The sequence below is a fragment of the Hippichthys cyanospilos genome, chromosome 13, assembly GCF_059441005.1.
Source record: "Hippichthys cyanospilos isolate Australia breed blue-spotted pipefish chromosome 13, RoL_Hcya_1.0, whole genome shotgun sequence".
Taxonomy (NCBI): Eukaryota; Metazoa; Chordata; class Actinopteri; order Syngnathiformes; family Syngnathidae; genus Hippichthys; species Hippichthys cyanospilos.
In genome coordinates this window covers 7,865,344-7,880,328 of record NC_142381.1, presented here as the reverse complement: position 1 = coordinate 7,880,328, position 14,985 = coordinate 7,865,344, and the positions used below count along the sequence as shown (strand labels likewise).

The 14,985-nt window shown below is 38.6% G+C and overlaps 1 protein-coding gene across 2 annotated transcripts in view; it reads left to right on the top strand.

Annotated features, from left to right (window-relative positions):
• The window catches only part of LOC148413684 (teneurin-3), a 181,423-nt gene that overhangs the window by 86,405 nt on the left and 80,033 nt on the right, over positions 1–14,985 (top strand). For both annotated transcript variants that reach the window (XM_088431015.1, XM_088431014.1), the window contains one exon: positions 6,047–6,285. In XM_088431015.1, the coding sequence (XP_088287141.1) occupies positions 6,047–6,285 (239 nt within the window). The remainder of the gene's footprint in view (positions 1–6,046; positions 6,286–14,985) is intronic.

Sequence of the window (14,985 nt, the reverse complement as noted above, 5' to 3'; positions counted from 1 at the left end):
AGCATTTCTAATTAGAAATTAAAATTAGGGATTCACTCCCGTGTAAGTGCTTTAAAATGATGACTGTGGTTGAGAGTAAGGATTGGACTATTTCGCTTCAGTCCGGGGGTTGGGTTTTAAAGTAGAAAATAAGCTTTTGTTGGAGGGGATTCAAATTAAAATTTTGGCTTTCGAGCAAGTTTGAAAAGGGTTTGAAACCATTGTTTGGGACCACGGGGAATGAATGTCATTTCCCTCTCGCTGAAGAGTCCAAACACAACACAATAGAGTGAGATTTCACCTTGTAATTGATTGCTCCAACAGTATTGAGCCGCTATTATGTCCAATTAACACATTTAGACCAAGACTTTATTCATCAGCGCTAATTGGCACAAGGCTGCTAAGTGATTTTTGTAACTTGGTCTTTTTGTTGAGTACTGGAGGTCTTCCGCTATGGACCTCCCATTGGTTTAAGGCAGGGGTGTCATTGTCAAATGGACAAGGGGCTCCAATGAAAAAAAATTACAAACCGAGGGCAGCACTGATCAAATGTTTATTAAAACGTGAAAAAGACTGAACATAGTCCAGTGCACATAATTCAACCTACTGAAATATATATTATATTTGCACTTCCCAATATGTACACTTTGGTCAAGTGCTGCCTTATTGCCTCATTGAGTCAACAATAAGGTTGTGTGGACAATTTTTATGGTGGACTTTGACCCATAATGAAAAGGAAAAGACAGCTTGAAAAATGCAAGAGCCCATGTGGATGTCAGCAGATGGGGGTTAAACACAACAAAGAGCAACCGACCCACGCCCTGAACTTGCCACAGTTATCACTTGGGTAAAGAAGGCTTCAGCAAAGCATTTTTGGTCAACTCCATTTCAAACAAATTAAACGGGTCCGAAGATGACTATGCTTGTAAGAGTAATGAGTTGACGAGGTGGAAAAAAAACACGTCTGAGCATTGAAATGGGAGGAGCTATTGGCTTGTCAGGTAGTTATGATGACTTTGAGGGAACAGCGTTTATAAATTCTGCTCATCGACACACATGCTTTATGTTAATATCTTATTTCGATAAATGGTTTAGTTGTGTTCAAGCGAAAAACCATTGCAGCAAGACGTCTCCTACTGGTCCGGACGTACCATGAAACTCACACTAGTCTCGATTTTTCTTTAAATCTCTTTAATGGAAAACTGAAGCAGTCACACCCCTTGAAAGATTCACAAGATGCACCAGACTTTACAAGCATGAACCTTGTTGTACTTTTTCTCTCAGTCTATCCTTCCACATCTGACCAGTGGGCCAATCCACTTTATCTGTACTTGTAATCTGTCGCTCCTCACAGTCTACACACCGCTAAATAAAAGGTGATGGCCTCACGCGCAGACTTTGGCCAAACTCAGCACAGTTGTCTTGCGTAATCACTTTGAAATGACGGTATCAGCAAAGTCTTTCTATTGGCTTCCTGTTGTGCCACAAGTCCATGTGATTTTTAAGAGCGAGGGAAACAGGCAAAACAAGATGTCACAAATAAAGGCCTGCGCACTAGCGAATACATTTTAAGTGCAACAAACACCACCCACAATTTATTTCACACCGACATGTTTTATGTAAAACACACGTGTAATAGTGTCTTTAAAGTCAATTAAAGAAAAAAAGCCCTGACAAACCTCAGATCTATTTTTCCCAGCCCAACAAATTTGATCATTTGTTTTCAGTTGCCTTTTCTAAAGCTCAAAGCCCTTACATGGGATATCATCGCACATTTCTTGTTTGAAAGAATCTATTGTAAGGATCCAGCATAGCACATGTACACCACAAGCTTCTCTTTTTTTTTTTCTTTTTTTTGGTGGGGAGCTTGAATAACGTCTGAAGGTTGTTCACAATTGTTCCGTCGAAGCGTTCATTCGTGCAATATAAGAGAGGCATTCTCCGTTGACAATGTCGACTGTGTGGAATTGATTGGGAGCGTGTCGGAAGGGGCTTCACCGCCCTGTGGGAGGTCGTTGCTGGTGACGATCCCTGAGACATTTAGATGAGCAAAAAAATGTATTGCGTTAAAATCATTGTAAATCTTTTCTTTTTAGGAAAGTGTAACCTTTAATGAGTTTGCAGGTTTAGGGACTGTGAGTAATGGTTGCAGACAAGTTTCAATATTTAGAGAATTACATATAAAATGACTTTAAATCTTTCATGATCCAGAAGACAAATATTTTAGGAAAGTGGAACATTGATAATTTGTTTTCCTTTTCAAAAATACAGACGCTGTGACACCATGCTACAACAGTAGTTTTTTTTTGTGTTTTCCAAACCATAGCAGTTTGATTATTTAGCTCTATCCTCGTAATGCTACTGCTAGCTAAGACCTAGCATCCGAGGAGCGGATTACCCGTTTGGGCGACTTCAATTGGCTTTGTTTCGAGTGTTCTTCTAGTGCAGCTTAGCCGTGGACAAATCCACCCACTCGCTTGTTCCTTCTTTTGTGACTGGTTTCAAATGTCACGTCGATGACAAGCCATGTCGGCCGCAGAGCGCCGCTGGCCTTTTCTGCCGCCACAGTTGTCCCAATGGGACGGACAAGCGTGCAGGTCCCAGTCCCTCAGACTTGAGACCATTCATTGGCTTTCGTGGCTGTCCCTTTGCTTTGGCCGCCGGCCGGATTAGCATAGCGATGCGCAGTGTTGCATCAAGCCGGTGCTAATCAATTACGCGGCAGCGATGTTTGTTCGTTGTGTCCTACAGCATTTCATTTTCACTGTGCTTTCTTTAATTCAAAATGAGAACAAACATGAAAAGCCATCAGTAGAATAGCATTTGTAGTTTTGACATTAGCAGTAAATAAAGTTAGTTGTGTGCTATATTTGTTATATTAGTTTTTTATCATGTACACTACAGGATTTTCAATGCTTCTCTTTCTACGCAGCACCCAGTTGTGATAAGACAACCTCTGTGCAATACCCGTTTCATGAAACTTTCAAATTGCAGTTTCACAACTTTTGGAATAGGATGCTACAAACTTTTGCACAATACCCATTTCATGCAACTTTCAAATTGCAGTTTCACGAGTTTTGGAATAAGATGCCACAAGCTTTGCGCACATATCTCTGGGCATTTTTGGGGTTAAAATTTCTAGTTAAGGTTTTAAATTCACTGTTTCTTTTCAAGGTTAGATTTTAAAACTAGGGTTTCAAACATGGTGACGGTTTTATGTCTCAGTTGGGGTTTGTACAAAGGGTTAAGGTTTCAAATTAGATGTCAAATGAAATATTAAAGCCTATGTTAGGGTTTCAAAGTATTGTTTCTAATTAGGGCTTCAAGCCTGGTTCAGCATTTCAAATTAGCAATTAAATTAGTGATTTACTCCATAGTGCTTTAAAATCACGCACAGGATTTTTTCTCTGGATTTGAAAATTTTGTTTTTTTAAAGTTTTTAAAACAGAAAATAAGGGTCAGCTTTTTTTGTTTACTTAGGCATTTCAAATTAGGATTTTGGCTTTCAAGGAAGGTTTAGAAAGGGTTTGAAACCAAAGTTTGGTACCATGGGGAATTTATTCCGCTCTCCTTGCGCAATACCTGTTTCATGCACCTTTCCACTACTTTTTGAATAAGACTTTTGAATTAGACTTTTTGAATAAGATTTCTCACTCTTCGCTCACATATCTCTGGGCATTTTAATTCCTTCCTCTTCACAGATTCTCTCATTCCCTTCTTTCTTCTAGCTACATTTGAAACATTGTGCGATGAACATATGGTGGCAAGGTAAATAAGAGGTTAGCATCAAAAGATAACATGGTCCTCCACATCTTTACTCCTTAAAAAATAGAACTCAAATGCACCATTGATTCTCCACATCAAAGCTCTTTTCTCAGATAAGCTATTCCAACCAAGCAATAATAATGTGAACAACACCTCCCTCCTATTTACCTGGAGCATTGTCATTCCGGGAGTGACGCACACTAACCTTTAAACGGAATCCCCCCTCCATCTGTGTGCAGACAGCTTGCGTCAATCGGGGGCCGCCAAGGACCTCTAGACAGGTCCAAAGTGTGACATTTGCTCTCTGTGCCCCAGCATTGATCACAATATGTTGCACGTGCATGAGGTTCATTCCATGTCCTACTTTCCACAAAAGACTATTTAGTGTTGTTAAAGCAGCCATTTTGTGGGTTTGGGTGTTGTGGCGGTGGATTATAGATGATACCGTTACAGTGTTCCCTCATTTTTTGCGGGTAATGGGCATCGTAAAACGCCTGCGTTATATGAATTATATGAAACAGGATTTGCTCCGCCATGGACATGTGTTTGATAAAAACCTGCTGTAAAGTGACATTCTTTTGAAGAAATAAACCAAACAAACCACCAAGCACTGAAGCTGCAAAAAGTGAAGCGGCGAAGTGGCGAGGGAACACTGTAATTGTATTTGCCATTGCCCTTGAGTGCAGATCCTTGTTGGATTCAGACCCCAAAACTGTGTATGAAAGAGCAGTTGCCACGGCAACCCATCCTCCTCTTACTACAATTGGAGGCTGCTACATGATTCGCATGAAGCCCCACCCCCCCAAAAAAGGAAGGAAAGAGAAAGAGACTTACCTAGAAAGTTGAGCAAGAAACACTTGTTTCTTTTTCGTCCCAAGTCAGTGGGTCAAGTTTTCAAGATCTGTTGCCATTGGGGGTATTAATCTACAGGAGGCGAAGAGTGGCAAGAAGGCTTAATTCATTTACTTAAGAGCTTTTCACTTGGGGTTTAAAAGTTAATAGGACGATGGCAGCGTAATGCCTTTGATTAAAGCCTCTTAATTAGCGCAGGTATAATGGGCTATTAGCACAAGTCTGGTCATAAAAGGTCAAACGAGCAAGGTGTGAGTTCATTGTATTTATGATGTATTGTAGTCTTTTGTTGGTTTAGTATTTATGCTATCAAGCCCCATTGATTCTGACTCCTATTAAGGGTTTGGCAATTGTTTTATTTTTTTTTTTTAGGAACTATCTATATTTATGACTATATTAAACATGCTGCGGCTTGCGGGCAGCAGCATTCATTATTCATGAATCTCAAACATGTTCGTCTCATGCTGTTATGAATCCAACACTGTTAAAAAGCGCCAAGAAAAAAAATCGCATTATTAGATGACTTTTCAAATGCTCATCAGCAGCTGTGAGGGCCTTGGTTTAGCTTTTTACGACTCTGCAAACTTTCGAGCTTTCATTAAGTTGATACTGTAATTTGAGTGAATGATACTCTGTCTAATGTTAGAGAGTTAGTCTGTCCCTATTAATTTATTCAATGACATGACGTTCTAGGGACACTGTGTCAAATTTGACCGTTTTTCATTACAGACAGTTGGAGATGCTGCATTTACCATTTTCTGTAGCTATAACAAACACGGCAACCTCCAAAGGAGTGCCATCCCCCATGTAATATGATTTAATGATAACTAGACCTATGATTATATTTAAAACATACTGTCGGTCGTTAAGAGCACGTTTATTTCTGTTTATATTCATTTATTTCTTTTTAATGAAAAACGGTCTAAATTTTACACAGTGTCCATTTAATGCAGCAATACTTGACCTTTACAATGTTAATGACCAATATCAGTGTATGGATTTGGTGCTGGAATTATGGATGCTATACCGCAAAAGATAAAAACTGAAATGTCTTAAATATGCATTGAATACCAAGAATGCAATTTGAAAGTAAAGATAAACATGCAGGGCACTTTACACACATTGGTTCACATACATGTTTTGACTGAATCTGAAATGTTTTGCCAAATCTATTACCTCTATCAAAACTAGCCTGTAGCCACTTAGCTATGCTGACTCGATATCAAAGACGGTGGTATCATTAGTGGGTGGTGACGATATTGTGCGACTAATAGCATTATTTCCCAAGTTATTTGTATCTTATTTTATAATGGTGAATCAATTTTAAAAAATGACTTGCTATTTATTGCTATTGTTTTCTGAAAATGTTCAAATACGACTTAAGCTAATAGGCTTGCAAAATGATTGTTCGAAATAACGACATCAATGTTTCAATCTCCTCATCCGGCAGGCATTTCCTGTTTAAGACAGGCACCGGAAGCACCCCCTTCTTTGGCGCGGCGGCCCCTGGCTACACCATGGCGACAGGCACAGTGTACTCCACACCTGCGCGCCCGTTGCCCCGCGGCAGCCTGTCCCGTGGCGCCTTCAAGTTCAAGAAGTCGCCCAAGCACTGCTCCTGGAAGTGCACTGCTCTGATCGCAGTTGCCGTTGCTGTGCTGCTGTCAGTCATCCTTTGCTACTGCATAGGTCAGTGCCGACATATGTTGTGAATGGACCAATTAATGTGAGGGTTCAATTAGAAATGGTATTTAAGCAGTCCTTTTCATCAAGCTGTTCACGCAGTTATTATACATGGACGCTAATGTGATTGAACAGCAAGATAGCATTAATTACACATAGAATTGGTGAAAAAAAATGCAGAAACAAGGAAAATGCAATGCAAAAGACAGCTATCTACAATACAATTTCTTCAGTACAAGCCAAAAAAAAAACCTTTCTAGCTGCAAAATGTCACTAAAATCGACCGATCACAGTTTGAGGTCATAACACCAAACGGGAGCTGTTATGAGAACAATACATGGTAAAAAAAATACAAAGCTCGAATAAATATGAACTAATAAGTCTTAACTATTCTAGGCCATCAAATAAACCTGACTCTCCAAACGGGGCATGTGGAGCAAAGTGGGCGACAGGGGTTGTGAAATTCAATGCTCACCGCCTGAAGAGTTAATCATCCATTTTGCAGAACATAATTTGCGACCTCCATGAAGGCTTGTCAGCCGTGTCCTTAAAGTATCTCGACACGCACGCAAACGACAGCTCCTACCGAGATGGTGTATGTAAGGCTTGTGTTGCGGTATGACTGTGTTTAGAGTACGACGTTCTGACAACCAACCCTACCGTGCATCCATAATTTCCCTTTTGTAAAATCCCATTGGTTGCATTTCATGTCTACTCTGTGCAATCCTTGCTCACTCTCACGCAACAGCCTCACTTGTCTTAAATATCCATTCAGAGCAAGAATCAAGGAAGTTCCTCAGAATTCTTTGTACGGATGTATAAAATCGGTGTAACACCAGTTGGATCATAAACAGCAACACTTCATAAAACTAAATATTCTTCCATTCATTATTCTTTGATTATTTTATTTCAGTTATGCATAACTTGATGAGGCATGAGGCAGTATTTGATTCTTAAAAGGGCTTAATGACACTGGTTCATAGCCACACTGTAATGCAAGACTGTTATAATTATGGGATAATGCCCTCAAATGCATTTAGCAACATCAAGAACATAAATGGGACTAGAGTAGGTTTTGAGATTAAAAACTGTTTTTGTATTCCATTTAATACAAGTTTAATACACATGTTTAATTAGTTTGTGTTAGTCCTTCTAATACCACAATTACAGTATAAAACTGTCATTTTAAAATTAGAGGTTTGAATTAAAATAAAAGCACAACTATATTTACTGCTTGATGCCAAAAAATCAACATTTACAAAGTAATTACAATTATACACTGCAAATAGGAGGAACATACTGATGATCAGCTCTGCATATTAGGTTTACAGTAGTTGTGCAGAGGAACTGAGTTGATCATATTTGTGTTGGATCTAAACCCGCATGAAACATAGAGCATAAAGTGGGTATTGTGACTGCGATCATTCAGTTTGACGTGCAGTTAATTTGTAACACATGGCAGCAATATTCACCGTAAATTAAAACCAGACACTTTAGTAAGATATGTTAAAAGTTTTTTAAATAATTTGGTACACTATTAAACTAACATTTTTCAAGAAAAATAAAACAAGCCCTAATTGTTTATTTAGATCGACATAAAAATGACGTAATTTCAAATCTGAATTTTTTTTAATGAAATAGAACCATGATTATTTTTTGACAAAGGTAAAGAAATGTATATTCACATAAGATTACAGCATCACTGCCCATTAACTTATTTCCTCCCTCTTTGAATGACCTGGACCATCTGTCCATTTTAAAAATCAAATGCATCCCCCTGAGCAAAACAGTTTTGTCCACCCCTGCTCTATATAACTGCAGCCTATCTGCCATTTAATTACCATTAAAAGACTGAGGCCGCCTATGCACAGTCTGCATGTTCTTCCTCCCACAATCGCAACATGCGCGCTGTAAAAAAAAAAAAAAAAGAACACCCATTAGCGTTATGATCTTTATTGTCTTGCTCACCCACGCAAACTAAGCCACACGGGCAGAATCACCGCTTACAGCAATAAGAACTTAATACTGATTGTTTTATACTCTATAAAAATTCACTTTAACTTTCTATAATGTCCATTTTTTTACCAGGTTGCTGTGGACTGCAAAGATTAAATGAAGTAGCTCAAGGATTGCTCAAGAGTAAACCTTAAGATATACAAATATACTTTTCTCTGTAACAAAATTACAAAAAAAATTGTACTGCTCAACACTATTCTTGATGGCATAGATGAGTGGATAGCTAGATAGATAGACATGCATTTTCTATAGCTGCTTATCCTCACGGGGGTCTCCGACTTGGTGTCTATCCCAGGTGTCTACGGGCAGTAGTCGGGGGTTGCTAGCCAATTGCAGGGCACACAGGGACGAACAACCATTCAGGCACCAAATCACACCTAAGGACAATTTAGGGTGTCCAATACACCTACCATGCATGTTTTTGGAATGTGGGAGTAAGAATTGTCAAATCATTGTATAATGCCTTTGTATTGACCCATGCATTGTAGATACCTAGTGCTGGTGTATCAATTCTGGAACTCAAAAGAAATATGTTACTACTTAATACAGTGCTGGCATATGAGTACAGTAGCCTTGTCATATCTTTAACTAATGATGATTTACCAGTGCTGTGCTCCAAGTAAAAATGATATAACACATTTTTTGATATTGATTAGTATGATAATTTATCCATTTTGTACCCGAGCAATATCGATAGCTAATGCTGTTTGTATTGTAAATGTGTACCATTAGGGAGAAAGCTGGATCACATTGTGATACAGCCATCAAATTCTGCCATGGTGGTAGTATTCCCTGAGAGCAAATGATACAATACATTGTGATACTGATATTCAACGCTAGTGGATCGATTTTGCACCCTGGGAGCCAACAATACAAGTTAGGGGTGTCAATATTTGAAGCTGCTGTATCCATACGGCACCTTAACAAATCAATACTGTGTTGATCTTTTCGCCATAATAGTGCTTTTATTTTTTTCTCTGTTGTTATCTCCATTTCAAGATAATGTTAATTGTAGTATAACCAGCATGACATAGTCATTCGCCTCAGCAGTTTAGTAGATACAGTAAACTTCTTGTCTTTTTTTTTGACCTTCAGTTGTCCTTCCTGCATTTCCAGATGAACAAGTCGCCTGTGCTCCTTCTTCATAGTTTGTCACTGTCAATGAGACACCTGCGAGTGTCCCAGTCTGTGTTTATGGGGGGCGGGGAGCACAGGAAGGCGACAAAGGTAAAGTCATGGAAGCAGTCAGTTCCAATGTGTTTCATTCATAAACTGAAACCATGCAAAGAATGTTCATGATTTAAGAAGATAATTAGCGTTTGGTAATTAGCGCATTTGAAATGGAATGGAAAATGGAAGCAGCAGACGAGGACAACGCCTCCTTCCTTCCTTTTCAGTCTTAGCAAGAAAAACACACGGCTCCATTATCTCCCGGTGGCATTAGACAATCTTTAGACGTGTCATTCTGTGAAATGGAACACCGCAGACAGGCTGCCTCCAGAGAACACGTCTGGCGTCGTTCTTAATCTATATATGTACGCTGGTTTTTAATGTTTTTTTTTTTTTGTGGTTGGAAATTGCACGTGTTGTATTAGGACACAAATGCATCCGTCTCACTTAGCCTCTGTTCATAATGTCCTGCTTGCTTTGATGGGAAACTCCTCTTAAATAACCATAAGCCATTCCTATCACAAACAAACACTAAAGCTTCCCTAAAGCGACACATGGTAAAATTAATGATGGACTCTTTTTATCCTGTTCATATTTTAGTCTATAAATATGAACCTTCCCCTAAATGACACGTAAATTGAAGAACTCATTCCAAACTATAGCCCTGTATACTATACACATCGTAGAATGTGATAATTCTGGACTTGAATCTTAGCTCAGGGCCTTTCCGAGTGGTTTTCAACTAGGCAGCAAAGTAAAACGACCTGAAACACGTTTGACCTCTTCATACAATAAACGCCAAATGACACGTGCATCCATCAAATTCTACCTGACATAATTGTTGATTTTGATGAATAGACCTGTAGTCATGTCTTTGTTACACTTGTGGTAGGTTGCTATCGCCGAACCTGGCAAACATGGCTTTGATGCAGACCTCATCGTTTTAGGAAAGTAACACAATAGTTTTCTTTTGAAAAAGTTAAAAACTATTTTGTCTGCTTTTGGGACAAAGAGTAAACAATTTTACTTTTTTTGCTGAACACTAGTTCATCTTGTTTTTGAGTGATTTTTTTTTTAAGTAAATTTAGCAATATTTTGTCTTCATTTTAGGAATGTGCACCTTCAATAATGTGTCTTCTTTTTGCCAAAGGGCAAAAAAAGTTAATCATTACAATAAACCATCTTCGCCTCCAATGGTTTGAGCCAATGCTCTGTATTGTGTTAATTCAGCCGAGGGGAATTGGTGGTCCTTGTGAGCTGGTGAAATATGGCCTCGCAAGGGTGCCAATTGTCTCCCAGCTGCTTTACCCGTGAGTCAGATGCAAGCACTTCCTGTCTGGTGAGGTCGTAAATGTGCCACATCTGTAGCTGTGGTAATGGCGCCTTTATTGGCGTAACCCATGCTGCTGTTTATGGGCTAATATCATTAAATTCATACACTTATTTGAGTGTAATTCGGTTTCAACACACACTGGGGCATTACATGATCCACTTCGGAGTCACTTGTCCCTAATGACTCATTTCCACCAAACAGTACACTGATTTGATTATTAAATGTCAGGAAGATACCAAAGTAATTAAGACAGCAAGTGCCGTAAGAGGTTAGGTTCACATTTGGGACAATGAGGGAAGAGAAGTTATTTTCTTGGTGTAAACAACTGATGACATTTAAAAAGAAACACAAAAAAATGGCTTGCAGCAAATTTATCAAGCACTATAAATGAACAGTCTCCAAATAAAAACATTTTTATTTAGCTATTATACATCCATTTTCCAGAGCGGCTTATCCTAATACAAGGGTCAGAGGCTTGCTGGTGCCTATCCCTGGTGGTTTAGGGCAGTAGGCTGGCATCACCCCAGGCAATCGCAGGGCACACAGAAACGAACAACCATTCATGCACCCATTCATCACCTAAGGACAATTTGGTATTTTCTATTTCGCTATTATTTCTGCATTATTGCAAAATGTAAGATTACATAATTGTTTTATGTGTAGCAGCTCTATTGAACTCTTTTCAGAAAACAAATGTTTTTTCCCCTTTTAGGGTACATTTAATATTTAGTCAATTTTTGAGGAACAACATCCATGTTTGTTAGGGTTGTTAACCATTAAGTTTAGTCAGAACAACATGTTTAGAATAGTATCACTGTTTTTGTTTTTTTTCTATATTGGTGAAAAGTGGACCATCAATAATTTGGCTTTATTTAGAGAAGTTACAAAAAGCAAAGGTTTGGATTTATTTATTTATTTTCTGGGAAGACAAGAAGACATTAACCAGTAAAACTTTCAAATGAGTTTGATGACTGAAATGTTTTCTTTACACCAATACTGTAATTGCTTTGGGAAACAAACAAAATGCAACGAAGATCTCCAAGTGTTAATAAGGTTGATCTAGTGAGAGGAGCAGATCAAAGCCTTGTTGACATCTAGCACTTGCTATAACAGCTTAGATCTTTTGTTTTTAGTAGATTGCAACATCAATATGTTGTTGTCTTTTTAGGAATATATTTCAGACAAGCACAAAAGTAACAAAAAAAATCTAAGTTTTGAAGATAAATCAGTGGTGTCTATCATTTATCTGACCAGAAACTGAGATGCACTGTTATTGTTTACACATGCAACAAAGAGTGAAGTCCTGACTCTTTGTGCCCTGTAACATGCTTCCATCCGCATCCTCATGTCCATAATTGTGATTATAAGTCCTGAATCCACAGCGTTGCTTTTGGCACACGCCGAGTCCAGATGGGCCACATCGCTCATTCTGCTATCAGGAGCGATTATCATGGCAGTCTGCACGAAGCGTGACATGTGAATATTTTAATTTATCTTCTCACACTAGCAGTAGAGTATAAAGCATGACACTTTTTTTTTTTTTTAGCCACACATGAAGAGTTTTTTTTTGTAATGACCCCAAGCTTAAACTAACATGTAACGAACGTACAAATCCAACCTTTTCCCCAATTTACGGCCAGCAAAGGTTTTCCACGGGGCACGCTCTTAACATAACAGATAAAAGGTCAGCTTTAAGCGGGAAAGGGGATTTTTTTCACGGTGGGCCATAAATATTCATTGCAACGGGCCAAGGTTGCCAGAATAATTTATGGAAATGACGGGATATTCACGAGGTAAGTGGAGAATGGGCCCCAGGTGGAATAAAAGTGCTCGAGGGGGAAGAATCTGATTTAAGAGCCAATTGGCACAAACACTGAATCGCGATACATGGAGAATGTTGACCTGTAAGTCAAAATAAGATCCTATTTGGATGACCTGACGTGAGATCCGATTAAAATGCCCTTTGTTTACGTTACTCTGTAAATACCTGAAGAGCAGCAGCAATAGTCAGTGGCATTATAGGAAGTAAAAAGCTGTAAGGATCAATGGGTATACTAAATATAATCAGTTGAGAATTAAATTAACATTGTTTACTTTCCACATTGTTATGGTAGCGATAAATGCAATAAGAATCATCAACAGCAGAATAATTAGCTTAACTAATATCTGTTAATATTAAGTCGAGAGGGTAAACGTTTAAGAATGAAATGGACAGAAATTCAATGACCGATGCCAAATACTGTACTCTTTATGCTCGGAGGTGAATGTGAACAGTTGGCAAGAATCGTGGCGATGTCTTGTATGTACCGTACCTAATGAACCGTACATGTATCCGTAATTGCTATGTATAAGTGGTTTAGGATTAAACTAGACGCTGCAATGGTAACTCAATGAATACTGTTGATAGAAAAAGCTGAAAATGAGCTGCAAGAATAGTCAACAGGATTGTATGTAAAAGGAGAGCATAGCAATCTATTAACATTATCTGTATAAAAGCAGTCAGGATGAGGGTGCAATAAACAGTAATTGATAAGGTAGACAATGTTACTGGGGTTTGGGAGAAACCTCACAAATCATCACGTTAAGTTATCAACCATTATCAACCATCACATTGTCAAAAAGAGATTTTCAGCACTTTCGTTTTGACCGACAGAATCAATTTGTTAAAAATGATGAAATAGAACAACAAGAGAATTAGCATTCAGTCATGTCTTCTTCTGCCTTCCCTCCTCACACCTGACTATCCGAATGTACTTTTGTTCTGCTTTTTTTTTAAAGATTCATCTTATTTTATACTTATAAAAACTATACAACATATAGCTAGCTTCAAAGAGTAGCGTTTTTTTGTGAGAAAAGGCATATTCCTTAATAAATGTAAAAAAAAAAACACTTTGTCTTCCTTTGTTGTTCTGTCTTGCAAGGCAGACTTATGTAGTATGACTATTCTTTGCACAACTATAGATTGAAGCAGAAATCATTATGAATTGAATCTCTTTGAATCGAATATCGATTCTGATTTGAATCAGAAACCTCGTATCCCGAATCAAAATGAATAGTGAGACATTCAAAGATTCTCAGAGATAATAATAATAAAACTATTGAGGACGTTTGCTACACACAGAGCTCCGAATGTGTTTGCTTTCACTCGCATCAAATTTACCAAATTACCTACACTGATACTTAGACATGCATGTGGAGAGAGTAAGGTTAAGTCAGCTTCCAGCCCCCAAAATTGTCATTTGCAACAGGAATGCATCAAATAAAATGTCTTTGATAAGACGAAGTCTGTCCAGAAGGTTGCTGTGTCATCTACCTATTTCCCAAACAGGCAAAATATGTGACTAAATAGACTACAGTATAAACTGTACGGTTAAGAATTAAATGCTAGGCAATACTTTACTTTATGAGTCAAAGAGAATGTGAACTGTTGCAATAATAGTCACTAGCATGAGACTGTCTTTGGACTGGTCATTAGACTGTTTTGGTCTGCTTACACATATTTTGATCCATACCCTGCTTTCCTTAACAAAGCGGTGATTGATAGACTTTCCAGGGCAGTTTTCACTCTCTTGGCTGATGCGCCCTACATTTGATATCCTCTCCGGCCCCCCTCAACCTCTCAAGTTGTTCACTGTAAGTCGATATCCATCTACAGAGGCGTCTGGAAAAAGAAGCTTTTTTTTTCCCGCACATCAAATGGCCCGGGAATAAAGATGCTTCCTCAGCATTTTCTTGTCGGATAGTTGCCTTTGAGGGAGGAGGTCCGTCTCGTTCTGTCTCTCTGTCTCCTTCTCTCTGTCTCCCTCTGTCTCTGTCTGTCTGTCTCTCTCTCTCTGTCCCTCTCTCACACTCACTCTCGCTCACCATAAATGTACTTTGTTTCTCTCCTCCAAAATAAGAAGAAGGCACTTAGATTGTGTCGTAACAATGACGAAAATGGCATAAAAGCCAGTAGGTGTTGTTATGTAACACCAGCCACAGCCACTCTTTCTCATTTTCTTTAAAAGCTGCAGTCGCATTCTCAATGAGGACTGGCATCTTTATTGCAGCTACAGACAGAGAAATAAAGAGTTTCGGTGTACTTCATTTACAATGACCAACAAAAGGCACACCAGGCCTGAAGTGATAACACACTGCCTTCTCTCTAGTACAAAATTCTCTTGTGAAATCAATTGTATAGGTATTGT